This window comes from Megascapheus bottae, chromosome 21 (assembly GCF_031878675.1).
Source record: "Megascapheus bottae isolate mThoBot1 chromosome 21, mThoBot2.hap1, whole genome shotgun sequence".
In the NCBI taxonomy this organism is placed as follows: Eukaryota; Metazoa; Chordata; class Mammalia; order Rodentia; family Geomyidae; genus Megascapheus; species Megascapheus bottae.
In genome coordinates this window covers 31,340,595-31,356,215 of record NC_143529.1, presented here as the reverse complement: position 1 = coordinate 31,356,215, position 15,621 = coordinate 31,340,595, and the positions used below count along the sequence as shown (strand labels likewise).

Genomic DNA, 15,621 nt, shown 5'->3' with positions numbered 1-15,621 from the left:
CCTCCCTTCCTCCCTCCCTCTCTTCCTTCCTTCCTTCCTTCCTTCCTTCCTTCCTTCCTTCCTTCCTTCCTCTCTCTTTCTCTCTCTCTTTCTCTCTCTCTTTCTCTCTCTCTCCTTCTTTCTTTCTTTCTTTCTTTCTTTCTTTCTTTCTTTCTTTCTTTCTTTCTTTCTTTCTCCTCCTCCCCCCTCCTCCCGCTCCTTCTCCTCCCCATCCTTCTCCTCTTCCTCCTTCTCCTCCTCCTCTTCCTCCTCCTTTTCTGTTTGTCTTGTCATTCCCCTATCACCTGTAGTAGCATATGGTGAGTCCTTGCTCTGAGCTAAGTTGGGCAACGCACTGAAGCAGGGGAGGGTGCTACAGTATTAGAGTTGCCTAAGGATGGTTCTATTTCTTCTGGATACAGTCAGTGGTTTGTGATTTAACATCACCTAAATTCAAGCAGAACAAAACAAATCATTTGGCCGTGTCTAGACAGAAGTGAAGTGGGGCATTTCTAAGTGGAAAGCAGAGATGAGGACGGCATCACACTTCTTGAACCTTGCCAGGGCATTGGTGGAATTAGGAAATGGTACCGCTGTTTTCCTGGGCCTCCCATGGGGATTAGTTAGCACAAGGGAGAACTTTTGCATTGTGAAGTATATCCAATGCATTGAGTCTTGAGGAGCTCACACACTAAGAGGGAGAGAAGATGGAAGCATAGACTTGCATCTTGAGTACTGTGTGGGGCCAAGTCAGCATCGAAGCCTTAAATAAAATAAGACACATTGATGTCCCCTTGCTTTATTTTCTCATGCTGACATCTCTTAGTCTGGTTGTCGCACTTGATTACTTTCAGTCTGGTGGCACTAGCCAAGCCTCCCACATATCTTAGATGGGATGGGATTAAATCCAATATAGTGTACAAAACTGGAATATGTGTGTTGTATGTGTGAGCACACATTTTGCATTAGGAATAATAAAAAAAATTGGAATTGTAATACCACTTCCCCCAAAATTTGGGGAAGAAAAAATATACATGTTTCTATTCTTACTAAATAATTTCAAAATGAGGATACTTAATGACACATAGTAGTATCAATAATACAGGAAAAATAGTTTGTGCTAATTGCATGTTTGGTTTTACTTTTTGTAAGATATGCATATGGTAAAGAAATACTTTATTTTATTTTTTAAAATTTTTTTACTGTAATTAATAGAGGGATTACAGTTATGTTTGCCAGATAGGAGCATTACTTCACTCACATTGATACCCCTTCTCATGTTTTTGTCCCCATTTCCCTCCCCTCACCCCCTCTCCTCATCTTGTTTTCCCCCCTTCCCTTTCCTATTTCAAATAAACAAAGAAACATATACACAATATACCAGAGTACAAGGTAAGATACTGTAATAATATGAGAATAACTAAGGGACAACAAAAGAGATGAGAAATAACATAGTACATTATGAACAACAATCACTCATTCTATAGTTCTTGTTTCCATATCCTGGAGGTCAGTAAGGGAATATTTTAGAGAAGCCCATCTCAAACCCAACCTCCCCCCTCCCCTCACACCCCCGGTTTTTAATCCGCCTCCCTTCCCGTACCAATTCATCTCACAGTAACCACGGGTTTTATTTCTGTTGGCCTTCCTTCAACCTATCATAAAGTAAAATGATCATCAGTTTCTGTCATAATCCTTATAGCTTACCGACTTGCCCTACTGGACTCTGAACTACTTTCGGAAATTCATTTTTCACAAGTGCTAAACTTTAACCAGAGCATTGGTATAAAAAGCAGGAGAGGCTGGGCAAGCCCAGGCACTGAGAGGGGATTTCTTGTTGAATGGGGTGACCATGACATGTTGCGAAGGCTGGACGTCCTGCAATGGCTTCTCCCTGCTTGTGCTGCTTGTACTGGGAGTTGTTCTCAATCTGATTCCGCTAGGGATCAGCTTGGTTGAGGAAGACCAAAACCCCATCTCTTGCTATGAGTGGTGGTTCCCGGGGATTATAGGAGCTGGTTTGATGGTAAGATCTTCTTTTGTTCCTTTGGTCAGAAATGATGATGCAGTGCTAATTCATATTGCTGATCAGCAGCAGGACTTGCCAATGAGATTTTATGGGATTTTCATTATACAAATTATGTGGTATTGGCTAGGGAGCCTAAGAAAAATAGAAAATGAACTGACAACAGGTAGGCTCGTAGTTCTCATCTTCATGGTTGTGTGTCAAGGATTGTTGTCTTTCTTATGCTTTCTTTTCGGATGTGCTGCTAGGAACTGAACCCAGAGTCTCATAGGAACTAAGCATGTGCTCTGCCACTGAGCCATACACAGCCCTGGCCCCACAGACAATTATCTATCCCTCAGCTTCCCTGTGCCTATACCAAGCTCTAAGTATTCATAGGAAGCCCAGGAGGAGTGGGGAGCTGTCTGGTAGGACTGAGAAGCAGCCTTTCTGTGCCTGACCTGGACAGCAGCACGGTCAGGCAAAACCCCAGTGCAGCTTTCCTAAGGATGCGATTCATCCATGACTTTCAGGCTGGAGCCCTGGGAGTTTGTCCTCAGGGACTTTTTGATTTAGATATTATATTAATCCAGGATCAGTATGGCATTTAATAGTTGACAGTCATTCATAGGTCTAGTTTTGTTGAAATCTGCGGCAGAGCTGTGCAGTTCAGAATGTGTGAGCATGCCTGACCACAAGCCAGCCGAAATGCTTGCAGTAATTAGTGGAGAGACTTGTTCCTGGGAGCTGGGGTGTTGCAAGCTTGGCAGGACCCACTGCATCCCCCCATAAAACCAACCTGTGGATGCTGAGGCTACAAATTCAGCATCTAGGAGGCTTGCTTTGTTACATCCCTTGCATGCTCCTTCAGGAGGCCTAGTTAGTACTGAGTATGTGTGTGTGTGTGTGTGTGTGTGTGTGTGTGTGTGTGTGTGTGTGTGTGAGAGAGAGAGACAGAGAGACAGAGAGAGACAGAGAGACAGAGAGACAGAGAGAAGCAGAGAGAGAGAGAGAGAGAGAGACAGAGAGAGAGAGAGAGAGAGAGAGAGAGAGAGAGAGAGACAGAGACAGACAGACAGAGACAGAGACAGAGAGACAGACAGATATATAGAGAAAGCCAGAAGATGCTGAAAACAGAAACAACTTTTAAAGAAATTCAGGACCCATACACAAAATAAAAACTCAAAGACATAGCCTTCTGATTGAATCACTACCTCTTTTTTACTGTGAATATTTTTGTTAACTTGTTTTTGGCTATTGAGTCAGAGCCTTGATAACTGGAGATTTTCCTGCTTCCGCTTCCGGAGAGCTGGTGTTAGCACTGTTTCCGGTTTAAATCATAATTTCTAATGATGACCAATGACTGCTATTAGTATTGTCCTCAGGAAAACATGAAAACACTTTTCAATCTGGACTTAGTAGTGATGCCTGCAAAGCCAATTTCCAGAAGGCTGGGCCACATAGCAAGATTCTGTCTCAGAAATCACAAACAAAATAAAAATCACAAAACAAAAAATAGCACTGTCCCCCCCCACACTCTAGGACATCACACCTCTTCCTTCTGGGCTGGCACACTGGATTGAGGGCCTCCCTGGCATCAGAGACCCATGGAAGAGAGCATTATTTAAAGGTCAAGGAGCATTGGCTCCTTCACCATCATAAGCATCTATGCATCTGGTATAGGTAAAGAGAGCTATAGAAACAGCTTCTAGAAAGTTCCAGACTTCTTCACAGCGCCAGGACAGCACTCCTCCAGGCTGGAAGGGAAAATACACTGCTCCATCCTGTGAAGACACTGTAAATCCTCATATCTACCTCCTCCCCTCGTGGAAGGTGGCCCTTACCCCAGAAGCAGAGGAACCGTTGCTTCTGGTGTAAGGGATAGACAGGAGACACTGACTCAGTACCACAGGACAATGGCAATGTTCATAAAGCTCCTTGCTGCCTGAGGGAACAGAATCCACTTAGCAAGACTCAGGTGGCTTTAGGTGTTACTGAGAAAACCCCATGATGAATTCCCAATGTGTTTTCTTCCTAATCTTAAAGGAGCTCCAGGGAGTGATTCTTAAAGTCTCCTTTTTGAAGGGGAAGAGAAGAGCCAAAGGCTCAGACAAAGACCCAGGGGCATAAATCTTTCATTATTGACACACTTCTGGGTGCCAGCTACTAGATTCATACATTACAATGCTCTTTTTGAACTACATGGTAATACGGCACAGTGCATCTTTACAGATCAGCAAATGGAAAGTTGAGAATGTAAACAAGGATGCACGATGAGTGTGAAACCCAATTCCAGATTTATATGATTCTTAAGCTTATGAAGTACCAGAGTCCTCAACACTTGTCTCAGACCCAGAGAAGGGGCACAGATAAAACCCATAAAGTGATCAAGAAACTGAATGTCAGACAGGTCATAAATAGTTGTGAAACAGTTTCAGAGAAGCCAGACTTCCTTGTTCCATAACCAAAGGTTTCGATGCAGTAGGCCACATTTACCAATTGCTATAACCGACTTCATTCAAGTATTGACCGCACTGAGAAATCTGATGCAGTTTATGGGCAGGGTTGAAATTCTATTTTTATGAGCAAACAGGCATGTAAGAGAAGGGCTCAGAATACAGGTGCAATTGTTCATAAACCTTGGATCTATCTACACTGTGGATATGTTTTCCAAGGTGATTATGTCTCTGACACCATCTATAAAATAATGACTAGCTCAAGGTGACCAGCCTTTCAGTGTACTTGTAAATACCCAAAGAAGTTAATAAAGAAGAAATCACTGCCTTTAATTAGCACTTTGGTCATAGCTCTTGAAATCTTTTGAAAAACAGTGTAATATTTTCATATCAATATTGCTTTAGGCATAGGTGACTTGGCAAGAGAGCTGCTGATAATAAAAAGTCTGCAATTCATTATTGATCACTTCATGGAATACATTTATTTTATGGTTTTATGACTTCCTCTAAACAAGGTGAACCTCTTTATCTTTGAAACAATGACTAAGAAAACTTTATGAAATTAATTACCTTCAACCTAGTATCTACTCAGGAAAAAGTCTACACATTATTTATTCATGTACTAAGAGAAATCTTAGAAATATTTCCTTGAAAAGTAGAAACAGAACAGTCCAATTTATTTTATGTGAAATCAACTACAAGAATAATACTGATAGCTTTTTTAAAAATTGATTTCATTTGCTACATAATGGTAATTTATCAAAGTCAGTTATTAAAGTCTTCACAGAAAATAAATGAAAAATTAACAGATAGAAACCTTATACATAGAAGCACTTGCAAAACAATAATTTTTTAAATTTTGGGGGGAGGCAATACTGGGTTTGAACTCAGAGCCTTGCTTTTGCTATGCGGGTACTGTACCACTGGGGCCCAGACTTTTTCCATCTTAGTTCTTTTGGGGTAAGTTTTCACATGGCTGTGCACGGCCACATTCAGACATTAAACCTTCTATCTGTTCCTTCTGAGTAGGTGAGATAAAAGATGCACACCACTAAGCCCAAGTTGTTGATTGAAATTAGGGTCTTACTGATTTTTGTTGCCCCATTTGACCTAGAATTGACATCCTCTTCCCTCTGCCTCCTGAGTATGGTTTTTCTATTTATGATGCGCTATGGCTCCATGTATTACTACGGTCTTGTTCAAGTACTTCTAGGAGTTCTAACAGGCGGATTCTGTCAGTTTTGATGGTCTATAGTTCTTCTGTACTGCCCTGTAAAATTGTATAACTTCTAAAATGGGATGGAATACAGGTTTCTGGAAAGAAAAAAATGAACAATATTTTACTTGTAAAAACAAAAGATTAGCAAGGCTTAATTTTCTCAAAACTCATACATTTAAATTTGCTTAGGAATCAAAGTGCAAGAGTGGCCTCATAACTGCTCATTCGGCAGGAAATGATGTGGAATATGTATAATTAAGTCATGGGTGTGTGTGTGTGTGTGGGTACACACACACATGTACACACATACACACACATATACAATTTCACACCTCAGTGTCCATCCAATTGAGTTCCTTCAATTTCCAAAGTACTGAATGGCATAATGATTCAAGTACAATAAGTTATCAAGTTACCCACAATAGATGGCATAATAAAGATATCATGACATTAACCTGCCATGATGACACCTGGACAGCGAATCATATAGTATAAGTTACTACTTTACAAAAATCCTCTGCAAAGCAATTATGTGAATAAATATATAACCTCTGAGATGAATTAATCCTAAAGCAAGTTAGCAGAATGTAATTTACACAAATAAAGAAAATACAATGGTTCATTTATGTAAGTTGTACTTTAATGTTGCTCTATTTTCTTTTCTTTTCTTTTTTTTTTTTTGCCAGTCCTGGGCTTGAGCTCAGGGCCTGAGCACTGTCGTTGGACTTTCTCAAGGGTAGAGCTCTACCACTTGAGCCTCAGCACCACTTCCGGCTTTTTTCTAGGTATGTGGTACCGAGGAATCGAACCTGGGTCTTCATTCATGCTAGGCAAGCACTTTAACCACTAGGCCAAACTCCCAGCCCTATTTTCTTTTTAAAAGATTATTTAGGGCAGAGAGTGTGGTCTAGTAGTAGAATGCTTACGTAGCATGTATGAAGCCCTGGGTTTGATATACAGAAAAGGCTGGAAGTAGTGCTGTGGCTCAAGTGGTAGAGTGCTAGTGTTGACAAAGCTCAAGAACAGTGCCCAGTTCCTGAGTTCAATCCCCAGGCTTGGCCAAAAAAAAAAAAAAGTCAATTAGTAACTATCTATAAAGAAGAAGATTTTAGACTGCAAGCCAAACTTTTCTGTAACTACTCAGCTCTATTGCTTGTATTACAGAAGTAGTCATGAACAAAACATAAAGGAACACACAAGACAGTGTACCCATAACACTAATTTGCAAAAGAGGTGGTGGGTCACAGCTCGTCATTTCACATTCTGAACCACTTGTGTTGTAAACCCAGGCAGCAATTCCAACAGAAGAAGGATATGTGCGTGCATGTTTGTGTGTGTGTGTGTGTGTGTGTGTGTGTGTGTAGTTGATTGGGGGCTAAAATTTCCTTTCCTTTTTCTTTGGAGGCTTTGATGGGTAGCCATCTGTATGTGTGACTTTTGAACTGGTCACCTGTGACCAGGTGGTGTGAAGTTTGTTAGGTATGGTCTTGGAAAAAAATCAAAGAGAAGACCAGGAGACGAGCAAGAAAGCAGTGGAAGGAAGGAAGAGAATGAATGCACCTTCTGTAGGAAGAGGCAAGAATTTAAGAGTCTTCCCGTGTGGAACTGCCAGGGACCTGGCTTTGGCGGTCCATATATCTGACCTTTCAAGTTCCCATCTTGCACTTTCAGGCAAGCGACTCAAACTTGTTGTGCCTCAGTTTCCCCACTGATAAAACACACTTAACAGCAGTACTGGTATTATAAGCTTATTATGAAGATTGGGGTTAAGTGTTAGCAGATAGGAACTGAGACACAGTAAGGTCTCAGATGTGAGGAAACAAGAGTGAGGGAAGGAAGCACTCAAGGGCAGCTAGGCTGAAATGGAAACCACTTTGCTTCAATGCAAGGAAGCAATTTACATTCTACCTTCAGTGACACAAGATGCTTAGAATCTCTATAAAAGTAGCATAATAAAACCAACCAAATACTGATCAAAAAGGGGAAAGGATTAGAGGGCCACAACAGAAGAGGTGAATTTGTTCAAAATACATTATATATATGTATATATATATACACACATATATATGAAATCATTATATATATATGAAATTAATATTGTGAAACCCTCTTACACTGTTGATAAACATTTTCTGGTCATAGCTGCTAACCAAATATTAAAAAACAAAAACCAAAACACCTTGAAACCCAAGACCTGAGGATGTGGTATCACTTCTCACGGCTTTCAGAAGCAATGTGAGCAAGCCTGGTGAACAGCAGCGTAAAGTAAGATCATTACAGGAGCAGAAAAGAGAACATGGAATCCAAACAATTCCTAAATGTGGGTTCGGGGAGTCTGGCATGATGACAGAAACCTCAAGAGAAGAAAGGGAGAGACGTGAGAAGGAATGGGTGTAGAATTATTCATTGCCAACTGCCAGGCAAACAAAACCATTGGTTTCTTTCTTGGAGGCTTGCCAGACTGACTCATGTGATTGTGGGAAATTGGGCAAGTGCCTGTAGGTTGGAGAAGAGAGAGAGAAAAGGGGAGCAGAGGAAGAGGAGAGAGAGAAAGAAAAGCAAATTGTGGGAAGCAAAAATATTTCTTGAAAAAGAATGCATAAATAAACCATGCTAACCTATTTAAAGTCTAAATCTCTCCGCAGATGATTTAGAAACTACAAGTGTAGACAAAAGACTTCATAACATCTTTCCTGTCCCCAGTTCTTAATCTTTATGGCTGAAATTGGATCACAAAGTCCAGGAGAACCATGCCAAATTTCCTCTTTGCTTTTCTGGAGTCTTGATTTTCCACCACTGGTGGTAAATGGAAAGGTGGAGATAACTGCCTTTTTCATCTGATGCAAAATACTAATACTCATTTTTCCTGTAATGCAATTTCCAGGCGATTCCGGCAACAGCCATGTCCTTAGCAGCAAGAAAACGAGCGTGCTGCAACAATAAGACCGGGGTGAGTGCCAAGCAGGGGTTTTAGGAGCACAAGTGCATCAACAGTTATCCACATCCCAGCAAAGCCATCCAGGGTGTCAACATCAGCACCCCAACAGGGCCCCCAGCCTTCAAAACACCAATATTGGGATGATTCTATCAAAAATATGAAAAGCCAGGAGCTATTTTTCTTTTCTCATAAATATTTCAGGTTGGAGCCAGTCTTCAGTCTTTTTCTTCCACTTCCAGCTCACCTAGAAATTAGAAAATGAGATTATGACCCCCCCGAGCTGTAGCCAACCTCATCATGTTTTCATACATACTTGGTAGTTTGGTGGTATAATTGCAACACTTAGGGAAGACATAGGTTTATTCAGTTCTTCATGCATATGAATGATTTGTTTCCTAGAATCTAAATGATAATTTAGCCAGTCAGACACCAATTTTTCAATGATTTTGTGTATAGTTGAAACTAAATTCAAATGCTTATAAACATTCTATTTAGATTACCACTCTCTCCAAGCCATCAAGTGGGTAATAATAAAGTCTGACAAAGAAACGGTCACAAAAGAATAAATCATATATTAATTACCTGACTTATGAAATGCTGACCCCACTGTACCTCACCTAAATAATAATAAAATGATTTTTTTAAATTTTAAATCCCTGCTTCTGATTTTCAGTATTTATTTGGGATCATAATAATGTCAGTATTTCTTGTCTGGTTTTATTCCTGATACATTGTAGGTATTCAGTAAATATCAGTTTTCAATTTCTCTTGTCACTTGTCTGCACAGACAATGAGAATCTGGAGGTTGACTTTGTATCACTTCTTTACTGTATTCATGACATTCCTAAGAAACGTCCTGGTATTCTGAATCCTACAATGCAAAAATATCTTCCTCCCAAGAATTTAAAGTACACTTTGGTGTACAGGTGATCAACCTTTTAATGGTCACAAGTTTTTCTTCTTTGAGGACGCAGCCACTTAAAAAAATTCTAGCCCCTAGTACTCCTTTTAGATTCATATCCAAGTTACTCTTTGTATAGGTATTGGGCTAAAGTCAGTAAATGGTTTTTTGATGGGATGGGGCGGGGGAGGAACGTGGGATTTGAGCTGGGCGCTGTCTCTGGTTCTTCATCTCAAGGCTACTGCCCTACTCCTGGGCCTGAGTGCTGTCCCCGAGCTTTTCAGCTCAAGACTACCACCCTACCCTTGAGCCAAGCTCTACTTCCTATTTTCTAGAGGTTAATTGGAGATAAGAGTCTCAGGTCCTTTTGTGCCCGTGCTGGCTTTGAACCCTGATCCTCAGATCTCAGCCTCCTGAGTAGCTAGGATTACAGGTGAGCCACCACACCTAGCAGTAAACGGTTTTTGAGTTCCTCCAGCAACCTGAAAATAATTCAAAGCAATGCTTCAGCAAATAATTACATGCTGTAGGAACTCCTGGAAAGCCTCAGAAATACTGTGTAATATTGCCAATGTTCTGTGATTAATCATGTTACTTAAATTGTAATTGTCAAGAATAGGGTAGATCATTATTGACTGAACCATGAAACCTGGTTAGCAACTTCTCTGCTCACTTGCTGGTACCCAGATGTTTAAGTCCGACCTGATATCATTCAAGTCTAGACAAGAGCACCACATCATAAAAGTGACAGATTTAGAGCTGTAGGACAGGAAGGGGGTTGCTTAGGCTTGTTTCCCATTTTCACTGTTCCTTGCTTCTTTCTCTTTTCCTAGTTCTTGATTCAAAAGCACTCAGTATGTTTCTTAGAAAACCCAAGTAGGCCAGGTGTGGTGATTCATATCTGTAATCCTAGCTATTCAGGAGGCTGAGATCTGAGAATTGGGGTTCAAAGTCAGTCCAGGCAGGAAAGTCTGTGAGACTTTCATCTCCAGTTAATCACAGAAAAAGCTGGAAGTAGCACTGTTGTTGATCAAGTGATATAGAGTAGCTAGCCTTGAGTAAAAGGAGCTCAGGGATACTGGCCAGGCCCAGGGTTCAAGACCAAGGACTGACTTAAAAGATGGCTGAGGAGCATATTTATAAGTGCTCTGTGGGCTGCAAATATTTTTCCACCACAGGAGAGCATGTTCTCTTGCTTCAATTCTGCTAATTTTAAAGTGATTATAATCATTATTAGTGATGATTCACTGAGGCAACTTAGAACTTTTTCTGAGAAAAAGACACATGCATGTTAACTTTTGTTTCCTATGCCAAATTCTATGCTTTTTTCCCCTTCTGTTTTCATTACTCTGGCTCATGAATTATTTAAAAAGAGGCTTCCAATCTTTCCCTTCAGCACAATAGCTCCCAACTGTGGGAAGCTTTAGCCTCAGGAGGACAGGAGTCTGATGGAACCCGAGGAGTCAAGTAAGCAGATATCAAATGTGGTGCTTCAGATCCCAGCCAAGAAGTAAAAAACACAACACGGGGAGGAGGAATCAGGCCTTAACAAAATGACCAGACAAAATGAACAAGCCTCAGGATTATGTGATGAGGTTTCCAGAGACAGTTGGCAAGTCCAAGCATCCGAAGTGTAATAAAATGCCTATGTTACACACATCAAATCCAACTGTAAAATCTAGGACCATTGACTGGGGAAGGCAGTAGTTAATTCAACCCTATGGACTGCTGAAATGAAACACACTGAGAACATGGAATAACGTGGGCACACGGCTCGGTTTTATTTTCCAGATGTTTCTTTCATCATTTCTAAATGTCATCACAATCATCGGGGCTGTGTATTGCATGCTGGTGTCTCTGCAGGCTCTCGCAGAAGGCCCTCTCATTTGTAACTCTCAAAGCAATCAGACAGCTACTTGTGCGTTTTCACTGAAAAATCTAAGGTAATAAATAGTCCACTTAACCAACCTTTCACCACGACACTGTAATGATGACAGTGCCTGGCACACAAACAATGCACGTTTTTCTTTGAGGCAATCACTGGATGGGCATTCTTCCAAATTTCGTATGTTACCTCACTAGGTTCAGTGTCAGGAAGAAATGAAGATTGCTGTAGGAATGGTCTTAGCTAGTTGATCTCAGATCATTTAGAGCTGTCTTTTCTTTTTTGTGGGTCATGGGGCTTGAACTCTGGGCCTGGGCACTGTCCCTGAGCTCTTCAGCTAAAGGCTGCCTCCCTACCCTTGAGGACTGGTGTTGTCTCTGAGCGCCTTAGCTCAAGGCTACTGCTCTACCCCTGGAGCCAGAGCCTCACCTCTCCTATTATAGTGATTAACTGGAGGTAAGAGTCTCAGTCTTTGGTGCCCGGGGCTGGCTTTGAACCATGATCCTCAGATCTCAGCCTCCTGAATAGCTAGGATTACAGGCATAAGCCATCTCGACCGGCTTAGAGCTGTCTTTTAAAATTGATGGTAATGTGATGTGTTCTACACATTCTAAAAATAAACACCTCAAACTTGGATTCCTGGAGAATGGTCATCGAGGGGAATGACCAGGGGCAGTAGAAGGAATACAGTTTTTACATTTCTGAACTAACTAAATTTGTAAGCCATAAATCATATCTTTACAATTAAATCAATAAAACACAGCAAAATAAAATGCAGAACCTTTTCTGCAGGACCTAAAAGAAGTCAAGTATCGAAGGGTTCACTGCCACAGATGGGAATATTGGCAGTTACATGCAAATGGCTCATTTAAAGATGGTTCTGTGATTCAACCCAGGGCATAATGTGCAAAAACCAGAAAACAATCTAATGCACGTGCAGGATTTGACTTTTATAGTCACATCAAAGTATTTTCCCCCTTGAACTTGTATATTTAAGAAATACATCCAAAAGTTGTATAGCACAATTACTGTAAATTGAATAAAATTACTGGAGTTCTTTGCAACAGATCTGGAGGAAAATGTAGACAGATGTGTCCTGAAGCGAATGACAACAGCCCAGCAGGGTACCAGACAGGCCATTTCTGGGATAGGTGGGAGAGGCTAGGGAATGGCAATTGAGTGATCCTATGCTTAAGATCAACTCCACAGGGCAGCCTCACATTCTCCATGGTACAAATACTATAGCGCTCTCATGTCCAAAGTCAGCTGTTGACATCCAGAGAGGCAAACTTCCTGCGAAATACTCCATCTTGTTTTATGATAAAGTGAAGGGAAAAAAATCATCTTGAGGTAGATGTGTTTAGCTAAAAACCTCTCATTTTGGGGCTGGGAGTTTGGCTTAGTGGTAGAGTGCTTGCCTAGCATGCATAAGGTCCCAGGTTTGATTCCTCGGTACCACATACATAGAAAAAAAAAAAAAAGCCAGAAGTGGTGCTGAGGCTCAAGCGGTATAGCTCTAGCCTTGAGAAAGTCCAAGAACAGTGCTCAGGCCCTCAGTTCAAGCCCAGGACTGGCAAAAACAAAACAAAACAAACCCTTTCATTTCCCATAGCCCTCTTAGAACAAGTGTCAATAACTAGACTCAGACATATCTGGGATGTCTTATGAGTAAAAAACATCCATCTGGATTAAGAGTAGAGGTAACATAGCAGTTCTGAAGGAAGAACTGTATGCCTTCAGAGGGCGGTGCTCCTTTATTTAGTTTCACATCTTTAGCAACTTAAAAGTTGCTTTAGCGACATAGAAATGTCATTAGCAAATACAAGCATTTGGCATGTTGAGCCATGTAACACTGGTGATACTCTGTAATTTCTGAGAGAATGAAACAGCCATTACATGCACCCCACTCCTGGAGATGTTCTGTAGACATTTATAGAGAATGCTTATCCAATGGTGTGTAGGGCATCAAGTTATATGGCAATCAGAGTTTAAAAATCATGTGCTCAGAAAACCTGATCTCAGCTATAGTTTCTGGATACAATACCTCAAAAGTATATTTTTTATTATATATGCTTTTTTTCTGGTCACAGTATTTATTTCTCTCTCTTTTTTTTCCTTTCAGTGACTTTCAACCAAAATCTTTCAATCTACAGTGGTTCTTTAATGGTTCTTGTATAGCTCCCTCTAGTACCAAACACACCATCACCAAAGACACGGCTGGTACCTGGGGAATACCAAGCTCCAATTCAGAAGAAGACAGACACAGAATCTTCCACTTCTCAGTATTCCTAAGTTTACTGATTGTTGGAAGTCTTGAAGTACTCTTTGGGCTCAGTCAGATAATCATTGGTTTTCTTGGCTGTCTGTGTGGTGTTTCTAGGCCAAGAAGTCAAATTGTGTAGTTGAACGGTAATAAAACAGAAGTATCAGCGTTTTGAATAACTTGAGCATTATATTTCAAATACATGCCTTTTGTAGTTCAGTAGTGGAACATACAGAAAGCTGTTGGAGTCTTTGAGTATAGAAAATTGCTTTTGGAGTTATCTTTCACACGGGAAGCATGGAAATGCACAGAACCTCCATGTGGAAAGTAAAATACCATCAGTGGTTGATGAGAGCAACTTTTTTTTTTTTTTTTTTTTTTTGCCAGTCCTGGGCTTGAGCTCAGGGCCTGAGCACTGTCCTTGGACTTTCTCAAGGTTAGAGCTCTACCACTTGAGCCTCAGCATCACTTCTGGCTTTTTTCTATGTATGTGGTACAGAGGAATCGAACCCGGGTCTTCCTGTATGCTAGGCAAGCACTCTACCACTAGGCCAAACTTCTTCCTGGTCCCAACTTTCAGTTTTATATTTTTTGGTTCTATGGTATTCATTTTCTAGAGGACCTCTAGAAAGGTCCAGGAAAAGGGAGGGTTGGGGTGGCAAGCAAGTCACCCTGAGGTCAAAGCAGTATAAGAATATGTGGTGTTAGGCAGAAGGTAGGTGATATTAACATGTAGTCCTAACTTCAGAGGGCTGAGGATTGAGGTGAAAGGGCCAGGCAGAAAAAGGTGTTGAGACTTCTTTCGCAAAATAACCAGCAAAAAAGCAGGGCTGGTGGCCTGGACTAAGAGGTAACATGCCAGCTAAGAACTTGTGAGGCCCTCAGTCCATGTCCTGATGTCAGGAAAAGTATGTGTGTGTATGTGTGTGTGTAATATCCTGTGTATAATAAAGGTTTTAGTTCTAGTTTTCAAATTTTTAAAAAAATGGTAGTACAGGAATAAAAGACATAGGATAAATTGTTGGAATTAAGAGAACAAATATGTATTTCAACTGTCTTGACCCTTACAGGGGTAACTAAGGGAAACCTGCCCATAAATTAAATGATTAAAATGATTTTGTTTGGTTAGATTTTTTGTATGCTAGTCACAGGGCATGAATTCAAGGCCTGGAAACTATCACTGAGCGTTTTTTCCCCTCGAAATTAGTGCTTTACGCTTGAGCCATAGCTCTACTCCAGGCTTGAGTCTCATGGATTTTCCTGCTCAGGCTTGGCTTCAAACCCCAATTCTCAGATCTCAGCCTCCTGAGTAATTAGGATTATAGGCATGAAACATCAGTGCCTAGTATGGTAATGTTCTTAAGACTATGTTAGATGGTTTTTGGTTTTTAAGAAGCACGTGTTGATATGTTTGGGAGATAATGCCATATTTTAAAAATATACACATATATGAAAAAAGGGAAAGAGATTAGAAAAAATGCTGATTTAGGTGATATGAGATTCATTAAACTGTACTCTGATTTCCCATGCTTATATTTTCACAATAATTTTTAACCACTGCCCATCTTTAAAAGATTAACTGTATTTACATTAAAATAAATAACTCCTCTTGCAACTACTTAAAAATAAAAGTTTTAAAAAGACGTTAAGTAAAAGTCTACAATTTTACCAATGCTATTACTTCTGTAACTTTTCAGGTTTTTTGGTTCATTAGGCTGAACGTTGTAAAAGTTAACTTAAATACCTAAAATGATAAAATGAACCTGTTAACACTAAGAACTTGTAAGCTTTCTCCGTGACTATATGAAGATAGTTTATGTACACTCCTATAAATGTTTATCATAAAGGCTTAAGTATCTCCTTCTTGAGAAGTCTTGTTTACATTTATGATTCCAGCATCACTCATCCAAGCCCCTGCCATACTGGACACACGCAGCATGTTTTTGCACTTCTGTCACTACAGAATTTAAGGGAA

The 15,621-nt window shown here is 40.5% G+C and overlaps 1 protein-coding gene across 1 annotated transcript; it reads left to right on the top strand.

Moving 5' to 3' along the window:
* Positions 1–1,831: 1,831 nt before the first annotated feature.
* On the top strand, positions 1,832–13,785 carry Tm4sf20 (transmembrane 4 L six family member 20). Its single transcript, XM_090354939.1, has 4 exons — positions 1,832–2,005; positions 8,544–8,609; positions 11,290–11,441; positions 13,506–13,785. Exons 1-4 carry the CDS (start codon positions 1,832–1,834, stop codon positions 13,783–13,785), a joined length of 672 nt encoding a protein of 223 aa, XP_090211065.1.
* Positions 13,786–15,621: the final 1,836 nt, after the last annotated feature.